The sequence below is a fragment of the Tachysurus fulvidraco genome, chromosome 23, assembly GCF_022655615.1.
Source record: "Tachysurus fulvidraco isolate hzauxx_2018 chromosome 23, HZAU_PFXX_2.0, whole genome shotgun sequence".
Classification (NCBI taxonomy): domain Eukaryota; kingdom Metazoa; phylum Chordata; class Actinopteri; order Siluriformes; family Bagridae; genus Tachysurus; species Tachysurus fulvidraco.
Window position 1 is genome coordinate 6,154,560 of NC_062540.1, and position 16,929 is coordinate 6,171,488.

Here is a 16,929-nt window from a genome sequence, read left to right on the forward strand (position 1 = left end):
AGACATAAATATAATACTTAGTTACAATTTTTTCATTAAATAAAAACAAACAAACAAACAAACATATATAACAAAAAAACTATATATACCTAGACCTTATATAGTCTTGAAGACTTTGGCCAAAGTCCAGCGTCGCCTTTGTGTTTGATATAGAGTACTATGAACTAAACATCAACCTCCATATTTGATCTTGTTGGGTCATGTGATAAGGATACTGTGATGATCAATGCATCACTCTTAGATTATTTTAACTATTTTACACTATAAGCGGTGTATGATAGCTATTATATGTATATATAACGTTGTCTTTTTAATCTTCAAAAATATACTTTCACATGTCTTCGTGTTATCTGTAGGTTATAGTTTTCCTATATATAATTCATATATATATATATATATATATATATATATATATATATATATATATATATATATATATATATAATTCAATATGAGATATTAGTCACACACAAAAAAAAAACACCTTGAATCCAGGATCACCGGTTTTTACAGGTTTGCAATGATGACAACAGCTTTAACTTTGATTTTCATATTTAAATGGAAGGATGATGACGCACAAAAAAAGATTTGACTTGAACCTGAGGTTGTAAAAACAAACTGGTGACTTTTTTTTTATCATCGTTATTTTTTAATAAAATGTGTTTTCTTCTAATTGAATATACAAACATGGAGTCAACTAATGTTTATTTGACTTGGTTGTGTAAAAAAACACATTTGTGTGTAGTTTCAGATCAGATTTTCAAAAAAAAATTTATAATAATATATATATATATATATATAATTATATAATTATATATTATATATAAAAGAATGATATTATATAATTATATATTATTCTATTATATATATTATATATATATATACATATATATATATATATATATATATTTAGATATATATAGAGAGAGATAGAGAGAGAGAGAGAGATAGAGAGAGAGAGAGAGAGAGAGAGAGAGAGAGAGAGAGAGAGAGAGAGAGATGTGTGTGTGCAGTCTAAATCTGATGGGATCCAAAACTTAAAAAAGGAGTGAATGATTAAGTTGAAGATGAGTAAATACTGTTTAATCTTTCAAAACGTCAAGAAGTTTTAGAATAATAAAATGTACACTAAGCTCCAGGCTGTTTAATGGTTATTTAATTAATTTCCATCCTTCATAACATTATTACTTTAATTCAATATATTTTTATTTACTTTATCATTTCACTCATTTTATCTGGATGTATTAGAATCACTCGTGTTTATTCTGAAGCTAAATCATGAGTTTAAAAGTACCATCTTAATAATTCTAAAGTAACACTGATCTCTTTCTGATTTCTGATCCACGCCTGCACCTTTATCCGTCCGCCCTCTGACCACGCCCCCCGCACGCTGATTGGCTATCCCGAGCTTCTACTCCCGCCTCCTTATCGCTCTCTGCTTTCCTCATCAATGAAGTCTATTTGAATAATGTGCAAGCACTTGGACTGGAGCCAATCAGCTGTCAGGGCACCATGATAAATCGCAATGCATTATTGATAATAATAATTACTTTGACATGCGCATTTCTACTTGAAGGGCTAATTTCGGCCGACCTGGAGAATTTACTAAAGCGAAGGAGTAAAGCGTGTTACTCTTTGCCCCAGATGGTGGTGTAGCAGCTTGCCATGTCTCGACGCAAGCAGTCCAAACCGCAGCACATCAACTCAGAAGAACCCAGCAATTCAACACAAAGCGGTAAGAAAATATTCACTTTATAAATCTGATTATTTATGGTATATTTAATCAGATTTAAGCCGCACTTGTAGCCCGCTTTTAAAAAAGTTCTAAAGCTTTTTTTTTTTTTTTTTAGGAATTAATTTATTTTATTGTTTGATTCTAAAAAAATATTCATTATTTTTATGATTTTAATTTTTTATTTCAAAATAAATTCACGTTGTTGGATGACGCTTTGATTTACTGTTCAAATGGGCTGTGTGTGTGTGTGTGTGTGTGTGTGTGTGTGTGTGTGTGTGTGTGTTTATTTATATATATGTATATGATATTCTATCTATGATATTCTTCTCTATATATACGTGCAGTTTGTATAATTTAAAAAAAATAGCAATTGTTTTGAAAAATAATCCTTTTTGGCGTCAATCAGTAGCAATTTTTCCCCCTCAGCTCCTGTGAATGAAACCCATTCCCTTAACTTTTATCCCAGAAGGTGCGCTGATGCTCATGTGGTCAATGGGACCACAGTTTTTAACCTAATCAATTCTCCTGGGGTTATTTAAAAAAAAAAAAATTGTTTTGTTTTTGTTTTTTGTGATACAAGTCTGGATAAACAGGCGATGATCAAAACAAAGGCGATCAACAGGTTTCTGCATGAAACTTGATTCCAGGAACAAACGCCACAAAAGCAATAAACCCCCCACCTCAGTTAAAATGCATGAGTTTCTTTAAGCTTCATATGGAGATTGGGGGATGGGGAAGAGTATTTGTGGAGGTGGGGGGTCAATGGCTGTTCACATATGTAAACTGTAGCACCACTGCATGCATCTCTGGTCAGGTTTGACCCCTTTACATGCCTATTTGATTACTGGCTCATAATTACCACAACAAAACTACAAAAAACCCGTAATCTTAAGGGTTAGTTTGCATTTAACTATTATAACCCAAAGTTAATTTTTAATCGCCACAAAAAAAAAAAAAACATCGTAAGACTTGTATGTCATTTGCGTAAATGTGACCTAAAAGAGCTCATTTTGCCTTTTTTGGTCACCGCGCCCCCTTGTGGCGATTTGGTCCTTATCTGATTTATCTTAACCCGATGAATTGTTTATTAAATTTGAGCTCTGTTAATTAAATGAATGACCAAGACTAGTCAACACACCTATTTTGTACAACATTATCTTGTGTATTGCATACAGCCCATAAAGTGGTCCAAACTTGTTCAGTTTTGTAGCTTTTGTTTTAATGCATAGAAGTTAAGATTGTTTAGATAAAATTCAGCTATTTCATCTTATTTCCCACTGCTCATGTAACACTTGTGTGGTATCTGGTTTTTATGAACAATTTAAAAAAAAACACAAAAAAAACGTATGCCTAGTGAGCAATTAATGAGCCTTTCTCAGTTTCGTGGCTGGAATGCTAATGTACCTTTTTTTTTTTTTTTTAAATGGAAAATTGGACAATGAAGTGGCTGAAAAATGCTGAAAGGCTAGACATTTTCATTTTAGTTTGATTATGGAAAAACTGGCTCAGAGAAAAATCTTTTTTTTTTCTTCTTTGAAAAAGGCAATGTTTAGGGCTTGTTGAGTAAATGTGAGGTGAGGTATCATGAATGGGTTTTTCAAAATATAATAACTTAAGCTTGATCATTATAAAGGATCACATTTGTTTATAGACCTAGCATAATGTCCAATCTAAACAGTTATCAGCCAAGCCTCTCAGTATGATCAAAGTATTATGTAAACACCCATTTTGTCAGTCATGTAAAATGTTGTACAAGATGATGATTATTATTATTATTATTATTATTATTAAAATGTATGTTCATGCATCTTGCTCTGTGGTACTTTTTTTTTTGTTTTGTTTTGTTTTAAATTTTCGACCATATCCACATCAATTCAACTCACTCTCTATTTATTTTTTTTTTTTGGATGCTGTTTGTTTATTTTTGCAGGGGTTCAAGATGTCCGTGCAGAGGATGGGAATGAAATCAAGAGGCGTCGAATGGAGGAAACGAGAGTTTGTGAAAAATGCTGTGCCGAGTTCTTTGATGAAATGGAGTTTCTTGAACATGAGAGAAACTGCACTAAGAGTCAACAGGTTGTCATTATGAAGGACGGGGAGGGGGGTGAACTACCGCTCGAGTTCTCACAACGCTCTCCTGAATTCCAAAGTGACCACAGTGATGGGCGGTCTAGCAGTCATTCTCAGTCGAAGCACAGCATTGACTCAACTGACACAACTGAGGATGCATTGAACCTAAACGGCGACGGTGACTCGAAACAATCCCAGGATGACCTGTCCAGCAGCCATGACATTGGCTACATAACTGCTTCCAAATTGCAAGACTCTAACGTTACTCTTGAAGCCATGCCTGCCACCAGAGTTGCTGTAACACAGCATTCATCTAGTTCATCTACTCAGAAGACTCCCTCACCCTCATCTCAAGATGCCCTTCACACAATACCCATGATCCTGGAGCAACTGGTTAGTCTTCAGCAACAGCAACTGCAGCAGATTCAACTGACTGAGCAAATTCGGATCCAGGTGGCCATGATGACGCCACAGAGCATCCAGTCTGCAATGGGAGCCGCAGTAGATCCACTGAAGGCACTTGGTGCACATCTTTCCCAACAACTTTCAGCCGCCGCAGCTCTAATCGGAAAACGAACAGGCACCCAAAGTTTGTCTTTGGAAGCTCTAAAACAAGGTAAATTAAACCAGTCTAATGGCATTCCCACAACACATGCTGGAAGTGTTGGTTCCATACCCATAAAGACCGATACAAGCAAAGGGCTCCCAGATCTAGCAAACAGACTTCCTGCTTTACTTCCTCAATCCCCAGCAGTTATGGCATTCCAGAGCCCATTCACCAGCATTTCTGCAAACTTGGACCCCTCTAAAAAAGGTAAAAACAAGATACATGGCATAGCCGAGTTAAAGAATGGTAGCAGTGAGCAGATGTACAAGCATAAATGCAAGTTTTGCGGAAAGACCTTTGGCAATGACAGCGCCTTGCAGATTCATTTACGCTCACACACTGGTGAAAGACCATTTAAATGTAACATTTGTGGAAACCGTTTCACAACTAAAGGAAACCTTAAAGTGCATTTCCAGAGGCACAAAGAAAAGTACCCACACATTAAAATGAATCCACATCCTGTACCAGAGCACCTAGATAACATTCCTACAAACAATGGCATTCCCTATGGCATGTCTGTGCCCATTGAGGAGTCCAATTTTGTAGACAGTAAACCAGTGCTTGGGCTCCCATCCACAGGTGTCCATTCAACGGCTCTCCAGGGATTCAAGCCTTCTTTTGATGCCCCAGTGACTGGGGACCTGTACACACACAGACCTTCCTCGTCTGGCAGTGATGGAGCATCCATTTCATCAGGCATGTTCAATAATGAGGTAGGACTGGACCAGAACAAAGAAACCTCAGATCCACTAGGTAGCCTGCATCAAATAGATGGTAACGGTGGGCTTGGTGAGAATGGGTCAGGCACAGCTAAGCTTCAGCAAATGGTGGATGGCCTGGAAAAGAGGACCAATGACCCCAATGAATGCCTGATCTGCCACAGAGTCCTGAGCTGTCAAAGTTCCCTTAAGATGCATTACCGTACCCACACAGGTGAGCGACCCTACAAGTGCAAGATATGTGGCAGGGCCTTTTCTACTAAGGGCAATCTTAAGGCCCACTATGGTGTCCACAGGTCTAACACTCCGCTTAAAATGCAACACTCCTGCCCAATTTGCCAAAAAAAGTTTACAAATGCTGTTGTGCTACAGCAGCATATTCGAATGCATATGGGTGGGCAAATTCCCAACACTCCATTACCCGAGAACCAATATGAGGGCCCTGAAACGATGGATTCCAGTTTGACCGAGAAGAACATTGACGGAAGTGGGCTTGAGGAGAGCATGGAGGAACAAGATGTGGATTTTGACAGTCAAGAGAATCCAAACAGCTCTGATCCTAATCCTGCACATGCTGCCAAAGCGGATCAGCCGTTCAGTGGCTCGGCTGCCATGTTCACTGGCATTACAGCCCTTGAAAACCATATGAAAAGCCTCACATCTGCTCTGAACTTGCAGCGACCGAGTAGCACTGCTTCTGAGAGTGATTGTGGGCCCAAAGAGTCACCGTCTACAGTTGGAGAGCTGGAGTACAAGAATGGACGCAGTCCAGTTGTATCAGATTCTGGTTCATTTCACTCTTCATCTCCAGTAGATGGACAATTGGAGAATGGACAGGCAAAATCTCCAGAATCTGTAAACCCAGATGATTTTAACGGAGGACCTGACCGAGCAGAGTCTGATGGAACTCAAGATTTTGGTGAAACAAATGGAGCCCTGGATTTGACTTCCAGTTTCACTACAAAGGCCATTAAAGAAGAGCCGGGTGTGTCCTTTTCCAATGGGGAATATTGTAAGTAGATGTTCTGTTACTTTTATTTTAGATTTTTAAGTTTTATTAAAATGAAATCACTATATATGGAATTATGTTAAATAAGTCTATGCTTTACAGCTGCAGGTCATATGCCATTCCTGAGGGTGCCTCCAAGCCTGGTTAAGTTGGAAATGCAAATTCCTCCTGAGACCCCAGTTGGTGCCAATAATGGGCATGGGTCACAGCCATGCCAGGCGACAGGCACTCCGCCACCCAGCTCAAGTGCTCCTCGCCGTTCTGCCAAGCAACACCTGTGTAACGCATGTGGCAAGGTCTTTTCCTCAGCTAGTGCCCTGCAGATCCATGAACGTACACACACTGGGGAGAAACCCTTTGCTTGTACCATCTGTGGTAGAGCATTTACAACTAAAGGAAACCTCAAGGTAACCTGTAACTGCATTAGTCTATATGATATATTAATGGGCATACATGATCAATTTGTTGTTTTTCACGAAGCATCTTGCTACTGGAGAATTGTTTTTCTGATGTCCTTTTAACTTGTTTCACAGGTCCATGTTGGAACTCACATGTGGAATAATTCAACAAGGCGTGGTCAGCGTTTGTCTTTGGATAGCCCTATGGCATTGGTGGCCATGGGTGCTGAGTCCAAGATGATGCCAGAGCTGTTGCAGCCCCCGAAAGATTTGATCTCCTCACCGATGAACTTTGACCCATCGGTATGGAATCAGTATGCTGCTGCTTTCTCAAATGGGCTGGCCATGAAAGCCAATGAAATTTCAGTCATCCAAAATGGAGGAATCCCACTTCCTGGAAGCCTTGCTGGAGGCCCTTTGGTTGGCTCTACAGGAGGCTTGATGAAGATGGACTCACATTCAGGCATTCCGGGTACAGTTGCCGAAATGGAAAAGAATGGCTCGGAGAGTGTCGTAAAATCACAGTTCCCACATTTTATGGAGGAGGGCAAAGTGAATTAAGACCACACTGGGCTTCACTCGGTGATTTTTGAAGCTTTGCTCCTCTACTAACATTTCGGCACAATCAAATTTGGTTCTTTTGCGTTGCTTTTGTTATTGTTGCTTTCGTAAACTTGTATAAAACGTCCTAATACGAGCAACACTGATTTGTGGACTTCATCTGGAACTGTAAAACTGATGTAACTACTGTAGTTATTACTGTTTCTTTTTCTCTAATATATGCGGGTATTTGTCAGTAATGTTTTCTAGAAATTGAATGTAAGTTTTACTTGAAAATATCTTTCTTCCGGAACTGTACTACTAGTGAGAATTTACCATGTGAACTACAGTTTTACCAGAACTCACAGTAAATCGGTGTAGGCTACAATCTCACCATTTTATTTTAAGTCATTCTTGTAGTCCCAGTTCCTGTTGGTACTCAGAGATGAAACGTCTTGGGGCAACGTATTTCACATCTAATCTTAGGCAGTGTAGAATAGTTCTAGAACAGTTTGCTGAAGTTCCTGTTCGTTTCAGACTTGCCTGTTGAAGTGACTGGAAACTAGATTTCATATTAACTTATTCTATTGAATTGCAGTGTAGCTTCTATCTGCTCTACCAAAAACGTAATTTAAGTGCCTCTGTGTGGTGCGTGTTTTAAAAAGCACCAAGATTATAATGAAGGTTCTTTGCAGATCTTTTGTTTATGTCCAAAGTGTACTATATTTTTACATGTAGCTTTAGACTATTGTTTGAGAAATCCACAATAAGCATTTAATGTGGCATTTGGGCCTTTGTCCATCCTTTATTTGAAAGCTTTAAGGTTTTCTTTTTTTTAAGGGCCAGTACAACGCTGAAATCCCTGCACTTTATTTCTCTACATGTGGCCAAGATTTGGTAGATTTTAACTGGAACATCTGTTGACCAGGGAGCTGTTTGTTACTTTTAGTTCGTCCAAAAAATGTTTTTTTTCTGCACAGGGATTCCTGTTATCTTAATTTTATCCATGTAAGCTGCATTGTTGTAGATGTCTGGTCAAAATGTGCTACTTTTGTGGTGTATCAAAGGGAACCAGAAAACAATTGAATAACTGCTTTTGTCATTTGCTTTGAGACCCCCAACCTTTCTTTCCCTTTCCCCCCCCCTTTCAGAACGATTTGTATAATATTATGTGGATCGGAAACATCAACTTGGGTCAAACATCTACCTCAATTATTAGATGCCTTTCTTATTCTTGCTCTACTGACTTGAACAGCTGTGTAAAATATATATCTTTTTTTTTTTCCTGTCAAGTGCTTGGAGTCGGTGATGTTAATGGTTACAGACTTTCCAGAACCTGCTGACTTTCATATATTTTTTTTTTCCTCCCCTTCTAGTAATGAATGTATCACTGGACACTTTGCACAACTCTTTTTGCTCAGACTAGAACAAGGTGCCCTCAGAAAAGACTCCTGTACATTTTCTTTTGTATGCAATGCCAAGTTGTGCCTTTTGTGATTTGAAAAGGAAAAGAGAAAAAAAGATTTTGTCAGATCTTGGTCAGAGGGGTCTTGTATTCACATGCTGAGTCTGTTTTAGGTTTGTTTACAGTGGAGCCCTTTTTTTTGTAAATGGTTTTTTTTTTCCCCTCCCTCTCCATCCTTTCTTGATATTTTGAAAAATAAAACAAACAATAAAAAAAAACAAAAAAAAAAAACAGGATCTTTCAAAGCAGGTCTCTGACGTGTGTGTGTATGAGAGAGAGGTTTATTTAAACTGGGAGTGTGTGAATGTGAGAACAGGTGATTTTATCCCTTGGGTTTTTTTTTTTTTTTAAATTTAACTTCCCAGAGATCAGAACCATGCAACTGGTTAATCTACTCCTGAAACCATCGCCTGGATGTAAGGGAAGTGAATATCAGTCGTTATAATCGTGGATGTACGAGCAATCATCTCGTGCCGTTCGTGCTCATGTGTCAGAAGCTTTATTGAATATCCGACTCGACTCGAAGGCTCTGACGGCTATAGCTGCTGTTAGCTTCCGCCCCTGCTGGGAGAAACAACTGGGCTGATTTCACAACCGCCATCAGCCCGTAATGGCCGGAATGACGGATAATATTCCTTTGCAGCCTGTACGGCACAAAAAACGACACGACAACAAGCATAAAATCGGGTAAGAGCAGCGTTCAATAGCGGCATCAGTTAAAAATGGGAGTTTGTTTGTTATGGATGCTGAGTTTTAGCCTGCTAGCTTAGCGGCTTGTTTGCTAGCCGGGCGGATAAAAAACAAACAAAAACGCCTGGATATGTTTATCATTTCAGCTTTTTTATATTAAAATTCGCGAAATGAGCCGCGTAAATATTTAATTCTTTTTTTTTAAATTGTTTTTAATTGTCAATTATTTGAGCTCGAATGTACCTACATCCTTGTTCCGGGTTTGTCAGGACGTGCAGGTGCATGTTGTCTTCACGACCTAATGTGAGAATCGGAGAGGATTTATTTTTAGATCTTAAAGAAAGCTTAACATTTCGGCAAATAAATTGAGACTGGCTGAGTACGAAGCTGTACCTTTGTATGGCTCATAATAAACCATATTCGGTTCTTCTTATGTTTTGATATCTTTTGTTCTAGCGCTCGCAGATTCGTAGCTAAGGGCTTAAATCACTGCTCTAGATAATTTCAATATTTTCCTCTTAATTATCATGGTATTCTATGTTAACTAATTATTCCATGCTCTAATATGGAACTGAGCTGTATATTGTCCCATTCTATCATCTTCTGTAAGCCCTTGTAGTAGTTAGAGACTGTATACTGGGAACACAGGGATTGAGGTGTGGACACACCCTGACTGAGACACCAGTCCATCACAGGGCATTATGCATACAATTTAGCATAAATAGATCAACCTAGGTAGGACGAAACTAGAAAACCTGAAGGAAAACTAGACAGACATTAAAAAGACTGTATGCAAAATGGCCAGAGAGACAGACAGACAAACAAAAACCCAATCTCAGGGTCGAACCAGGGGCTGTGTCACTGTGTCAACTTCTTATCATATATAAATATAATAAGACTACATTTTCATCTGCCAATCTTTCTTTTCCATAAGAGAAATTCCATTCAATGTCCCTAATATAAGCCCTGGAGCCGCTATGTCCCAGTTTAGGATAGAGAACTTGTGTTGGAAAGGAATGAATGAATGAATGAATGAATGAATGAGAAGAAGCTGGTATTTGTCAGCTTTTTCTTTTTTTCCAGAAAACTTGGCATTTTCTTTGCAGACAAAAGGATTTCAGGTCCGAGCACAGTTCAGCCGTGTGGCGACGCTAGGGATGAATCAGACTAATAAAATATATCTTACAAACAAATAGCTGTATATGTTGTTTACACACTTTTTATTTAAAAAAAAAACTCGAGAGCTCTCAAAGTTCATTCATACGGGAGAGAAAGGGAATATTAGCTCGTGCCATATCTCTGGTCATGCACCACCATTTTCTATTTGCATTGGAAATTATTTGAAAGAATAATGCACTTCATAATGCAAAAAAGGAAGAATTTTTTTTTATGCCAAATTCTCATCGCCATCTTCATTTCCATGAAGGTTTTACTAAGTGGCCAGAACACTTAACTTATTATTTGCTTCTGCTCAATATTATATTCAGACACATACAAAGAAAAGCTGCGTATTTGGAAGGTCCTTTTTATTTAAATAAGAGCTGACACAGAACCCGGGGACAAACATGAGTGTCTTAAGGATGAAGTTTATTTGAGAAGGGAGGTGGTTTGTAGATAAATGTTACACTATAACAATGGCTGAAGGACTTAGGTGTGGAATTCACAGTGTATGGTTGTGAATGAAAGGGTTTTGAAGTAAAACACGTGTGTTTTGTTATTAGAAAACCCTCAGCTTAGTCCTCTTTGAGTGAATTTTTAAATATCTTTCACCTAATCGATAGTCATTTTTTGTCAAGGCTGTTGCTTATGGTTCTGAGTTTGCATTGTTCATAACATTCTTAATTGTATACCAGTCTCGTGCAGTCTCTCTGTTCTTGCTTTAGTGTTTCGAAGCTGGTTTAAAAGCGTGACCTTGGAGATTCAACAAGGTCTAATCGAGCACGGTCGGGAATTAAAACATAGTGAGAAACAGAGTTTGTGTTTTGACGTCGCAAACTGAAACGTTGTACAACATATTGTGTAACTCTAGCTATTATGTTGTTTAAACATTCTACATAGCATGCAGTCTCTAATTATTTGGAGGGAGAATTCACTTAAGGTGACATAATGGTAGCTAATGTCCATGTCGCAATGTCGGAACCATTCCAAAACATGTTATTAAATCATCTCCCTGCTGAGGTTCCTGTGCCTCAATGGTGCCAGTTAACTTGTAGATTCGATGTATTAATTGATGTTTGTCAGAAGCTTAAATCATCTATACAGGAAATGAAAAAGTCGAATGATAATGAAATGACCTACTGAGAACAGATGAAGCCACAGCACTTCTCTGAAAATGGAAATGTTATGTATTCTGTTTATTCACGTTTTATTCACGTTGCCAAAACGTTTATGCAGAGAACACGACAACAACTTTTCCAGCTATGTGCACTTCATAAAGGAACAAAGGAAGAGAATATTCAAACCTGATTCAAAACTCACACTTATGTAAATGACTTTGCCACTTTAGTAGTCACTATATTTGTGGAAGATCTAGGGAGTGCGTCTGCAATAGAAATAAAATAGAATTTAGCGCCCTTCATATGGGCACAGACGAAGGCGAATCTTCGACTGTAAATGTAATTTTGTGGTGCGACGAATGAAATAGGAAATAAAACAAAATGAAACAATAAAAAAGAGGGAAATAAACGGATGCATGTTTTTCAGGTGCTGCCCTTGGTCAAGGTGCTGTGGAGCAGGGGAGTTTCGCCCTCGGACAGTTTGGCTAGGCCACCCTGAGAAGAGGGAACAGCGATACCCGAAGAACGTCATCAATAACCAAAAATATAATTTCTTCACCTTTCTTCCTGGGGTAAGACACACAATGTTCCCTCAAGAGTCCAGCTTATGTTCTTTGTCTTTTGCAACAAATTACAACAGGCGAGTCACACAATATGTTTTCCATATTTTCCTCAACCCATCTAATCTTCAGTGATTTTCTTACTCAGGCTCCGATTTTTGTTTAAAGGAAATTTGCATGGCAAATCAACGTAGATTACCTATAGTTCTTCTGGATGTAAGCATAAATCTGTGACTGAATATTGCGCAGCCATTTAAATCTTATTCTAAGACTTTATGAGATTGAAATCTCCTGTGTAAGCTTGAGCGAACTCTTTTAGCCGCCATTGAATAGAAAGAAAGAAAACATAAACACAAGAATATTTCATGTTTAATGTAATGTTTGATGTAAATGTCAAAGTCTAGGATTTATTTATTCTGATGTTTCTTTTTATATGGCCACTTTATAAGGAACACATGCACACCTGCTCTTACTGAATCTAGTCAGAAGGAACCTTTTGAATTTCCTGTTCCTGTACATTGCTGTCAGATGCTCAACCCGGATGTGGACTTCTACTATAGCCCTTTCACCTCAAAATGTGGCATGCGGTGCTTTCTAATATGCTTTTATGCTCACTAAAGCCGTAGAGGGCAGTTATATGAGTTACTGTAATAGCCTTTCGGTCAGTTTGTTGTACCATTTTCACAAAGGTGGTCAAAAGTCACCAAGGTCACATTTTCCCTCCTTTCTGATGTTTGGCGTGAACGTCATCGGCATGATTTAAAGCGCTTCACTGCTGCGACATGATTGTCTGATTGGATAATTCCATCAATGAGCAGGTGTAAAGGTGTTCCTATTAAAGTGGCCTGCGAGTTCTATCAGCACTTCAGTTCATTAACATGATTATATTTTTTTCGTAGGTTTTTTAATTATTATATTATATATTATATTATTTATATAAATATAATGTATAATTTATACTTAAATTTATATAAATATTTGTATATATATTATATTTATATTATTCAAATGATATTATATTATAATTAATAGATTAGATTATTATATTATATTCAAATGTTTATTATATAATATATTTTTTTATGATTATCGTATGTTTTACTAGTTGTTTGTTTGTATTCTTAAAAAATATCTAAACAATGACCCGTTATTGCAGGTGCTGTTTAATCAGTTCAAATACTTCTTTAATCTGTACTTCCTGCTGCTGGCCTGCTCTCAGTTCGTGAATGAGCTCCGACTCGGGGCTCTCTATACGTACTGGGTTCCACTGGTGAGTCGAGGCCGTTTCTGCCTGTATTTATTCATTCATTTAGTTATTTCTTTGTTTGTGTGAAATATTTGCAGCCTTTTAATACATATCTTTTTTTTGTCTGTTTGTTTGCTTGGTACAGGGCTTTGTTTTGATCATCACCATAGTGAGAGAAGCAGTGGAAGAAATTCGATGTTATGTGCGGGACAAAGAGGTCAATTCACAGATTTACAGCAAGCTCTGTACAAGAGGTAAGCTTTTGTTTTCACTGGAACGGCATGCGGCTGGAAGAGGGCTAGCAGTATTTGTCAAAGAGAACAGTTTAGTTGTTGTGAACGGACATGTAGAAGCATGTGAGGGTGTGTGTAGACATTACACAGTGTATACTAAACAGCTGTCTAGAAAACATCGGCATCGCTATGTTATTGGTGAGATTTTTTCCATCTCGAATACAGACTGACTTTTACATGCTGTAAGCATACGTGACGTTTCTAATGAGAACGGTGTTGGATTACTGACGGGAAGGTTGTGAGTTCGAGTCCCATGACCCCCAAGCTGGCACAACCCTCAATTGCTCAGTTGTATAAAATCGCTCTGGTTAAATGTAAAATGATGTGGCAGATAAAAGAAGGACAAAACAATCCTGAAAGATTGTATTTTTCCCATCTCTTCTGTGACATTTAGTATAACAGCAGAGGAAACAGCGTTGTTTCTGGATGTTTCTGTGAGATTGATATCACATCAGGTGACGCTCAGTGATCTTTTGGTCTTATAAACCAACAGGAGTTTTATTAACAGTAGTCTAACGGGCTCTTAACACACCTTTAACACGTTTAGAGAGATGTCAGTAGACGACGGATAGCAAACCCACGTTGCGACTGTTTTCGCTCATATGTAGGCCTTTAGCAGACATTTCACACCAGAACAGCTTAGTTTAAATCCTTTCTCTATCTTATTTCTCTGATTCTCCTCACTGACATTCCTGTCTGGGAACTTTTGCAGACCCGGACTTTTCCGGAAAAATTCCTTTCCTGCTGTAGCGAATGAACCATCAATATAGGAATCATAATAAATATAACACAGAAGTGTTTGCTCAAGTAGACCTTCATACCATCACAGTGTTGTTGAACACTCGATTCTGATTCGTCTGAAGTTTTGATTCACTTTCTTACTGTAATCGCATGCTGAACTCCCTGATAAGGTTCCCTTTTCAAAATCTGTCCTTTTAAGCTTTCCTACGCTAAGGAGGCTTCAGAACAGAGAAGTTTACGCCGACATGACAAACAATTGAAAAACAATTTTTTTAGAAAACAATTTAAGGACTTTGCATCACACCACACAGTTATTGACTATTTCCCAATAACAGAAAACCCCTGTTGCGTTTCATTGCAACATCATCTGCAGAATAGTTTTAAACACATACATAAATACAGAAACGCCTAATGTCCTACTTCAAATAGTCCAGTTGGAAGTATGGCTTAGACGGGTGTCATATGAAGTGGAAAAAACCTACCTCATTCAGGGTAGTGAGGAAGAAAAATCAAAAAATTTACTTCATGTTCCTGTTTTTGAGTTCTGAGATCTGGCCCTTTTTTTCCTGGTAAATGTTTAAACAGAGCATTTTTTTTTTTTTTTTTTTTAAAACACATATTACTATAAAATTCAAATCACTTTACACACTTTTTCACTCCGATTTTACGCATCACGCTAGAATACAATGACCTTTTTGATCCCCTCGGTGCATATAACCTGTATATGTGTACATGCTAATGTTTTGCATATGCTCTGTATGAGGTCCCTACACAGGTTATAGGTCTCTGACCTTTTCCAAACAATTTTCGCCATTAATTGGGAGTGGAACGAGAGCGCGTTTTGCCCACTACCAGAGCTCTTGTAAAGACTCATAAGAGGGTATTGTTGAGAAGTAAATGGAAACCTCGAGGTCTGGGAAACCTCAAGACAAACTCTTCAAGTGAAACTGAATATGGTCCCATGAATATCCATATGTTAAAGTTTTTGTCACTTAAATAGCATCAAATAATTGGCTAAAATATAAGTAAGACATGTCTACGGAAATATGGAAATCTCTGTCTAAGTGAATTAAGGAGTTTGTTCCCTTTGCAAATTCTTCCCTTTTTTTTTTTTTCTTTTTTCTTTTTTCCTACCAGGGACCATGAAGGTGAAAAGTAGTAGCATCCAAGTCGGAGATCTTATCATCGTTGAAAAGGTTGGTGTGTTAATCAGCCCTGTCTTTGTAAAGCTTTGAGATCTGGTGACTAAGGGCATCTTATCCTAATGAATGCCTGAGCTGTTTTCCCTCCTTTCAAGATTTGTAACTTGACCCTTAAGCCAAACATTATGGTTATTTATTTATTTATTTTTTACATTTTTATTAGTAAAGTTAAAATAATGATTCGTTCCAAAGTCTTTAAATATCAGTTTAAATATTTAATGCCAACGCACTGTTATATCCTCGATCGATGTTCAGGTAAGAATATACCGTCTTCAGCCATAGCATAATTGTCTTTAATGAGTCCATTGAGAGACTAAATCATGTAGCCTGGGGCCAACGGTTACTTTATTAGTAATCCTTTGTAAGTCCTCTGTGGTATTTTGTGTCACCTTTTGTTAAGCAGTTGCCTTTTTTGTCGTGCGCTCCGGAGCTCGGTGTAAGAAGATTTGGTTGCCAGGTATATAAAGTCCGAAGACATGGCAGAATTTGTTCTTCCGGCATCCTGACTGAAGACATTCGTGTTCAGTTAGCACAGTTTTCTACTGAAAGAGTTCAAGTCAAGTCAAGAAGCTTTTATTGTCATTTCAATCATATATAGCTGATGCAGTACACAAGTGAAATGAAACAGCGTTCCCCCAGGATGATAGAGCTGCAAATAACAACACAGAATATCTAGTTAAATGATATCTAATCTAATATCTGAACAACTTGTTGGCTTTTTGTTGCAATCCAATATAATTTAATGTCCCGCATTAGAGATACATCTAATATCTTTAAGATAAGTCTAATCTACAGTGATTATATAGACTCTGTTACAGTACTTGCTTCATAATAAAAAAGCCTACATCGGTTCCACATGATGATTTGATTTGAGTGTGCGAAAGTCCAAGCCTACCAAGCCTACGCCTGAGCTGAAACGGATTTGCAACTTTCCTATCAGCCCTATTCTAGATGACCGTGCAAGGGTTAATTTCCTTTTAATATATTACGGTTATCCCATCAGTGCTAACACACTCCTGAGACTTCACAGTGTGTCTGGTTTACATTAACACTACACGAACTGATCGCACTCACGCTTTATCATTCATTCTAGTCATTAAAAATCTGTTTAAATGAAGTTTAGAATAAATTGAGTTTAGTCTATGCAGTGAAATCATATTCAGTTGTTTTCTACGTAAACCGTACTTAATACTTATTTCTTAATAACTTCTTGAATCTGAACACGTTTGACTTTGTTCCCCTCAGTGTAACAAACTAGCATGCGCTTACATTTTAGCACTTTTTAGCATAGTTAGCATATTTCCAGGCAGCTAATGAAATGGACAACTGGACAACACTCAGCTGGTGTTTTGTGTGTCATGTCATGTCATGTCATGTC

The 16,929-nt window shown here is 37.8% G+C and overlaps 2 protein-coding genes across 2 annotated transcripts in view; both read left to right on the top strand.

The window, feature by feature from the left end:
• Positions 1-1,530: 1,530 nt before the first annotated feature.
• On the top strand, positions 1,531-8,774 carry sall4 (spalt-like transcription factor 4). Its single transcript, XM_027144475.2, has 4 exons — positions 1,531-1,735; positions 3,666-6,143; positions 6,243-6,547; positions 6,674-8,774. The coding sequence occupies exons 1-4, from the start codon at positions 1,666-1,668 to the stop codon at positions 7,097-7,099; spliced, it is 3,279 nt and encodes a 1,092-aa protein (XP_027000276.1). The 5' UTR covers positions 1,531-1,665; the 3' UTR covers positions 7,100-8,774.
• A 130-nt stretch (positions 8,775-8,904) lies between these two features.
• The window catches only part of LOC113641923 (probable phospholipid-transporting ATPase IIA), a 37,341-nt gene continuing 29,316 nt past the window's right edge, over positions 8,905-16,929 (top strand). Inside the window, exons 1-5 of the mRNA XM_027145117.2 lie at positions 8,905-9,230; positions 11,937-12,081; positions 13,226-13,339; positions 13,461-13,569; positions 15,487-15,545. Of these exons, the coding sequence (XP_027000918.1) occupies positions 9,154-9,230; positions 11,937-12,081; positions 13,226-13,339; positions 13,461-13,569; positions 15,487-15,545 (504 nt within the window). The 5' untranslated portion in view covers positions 8,905-9,153. The remainder of the gene's footprint in view (positions 9,231-11,936; positions 12,082-13,225; positions 13,340-13,460; positions 13,570-15,486; positions 15,546-16,929) is intronic.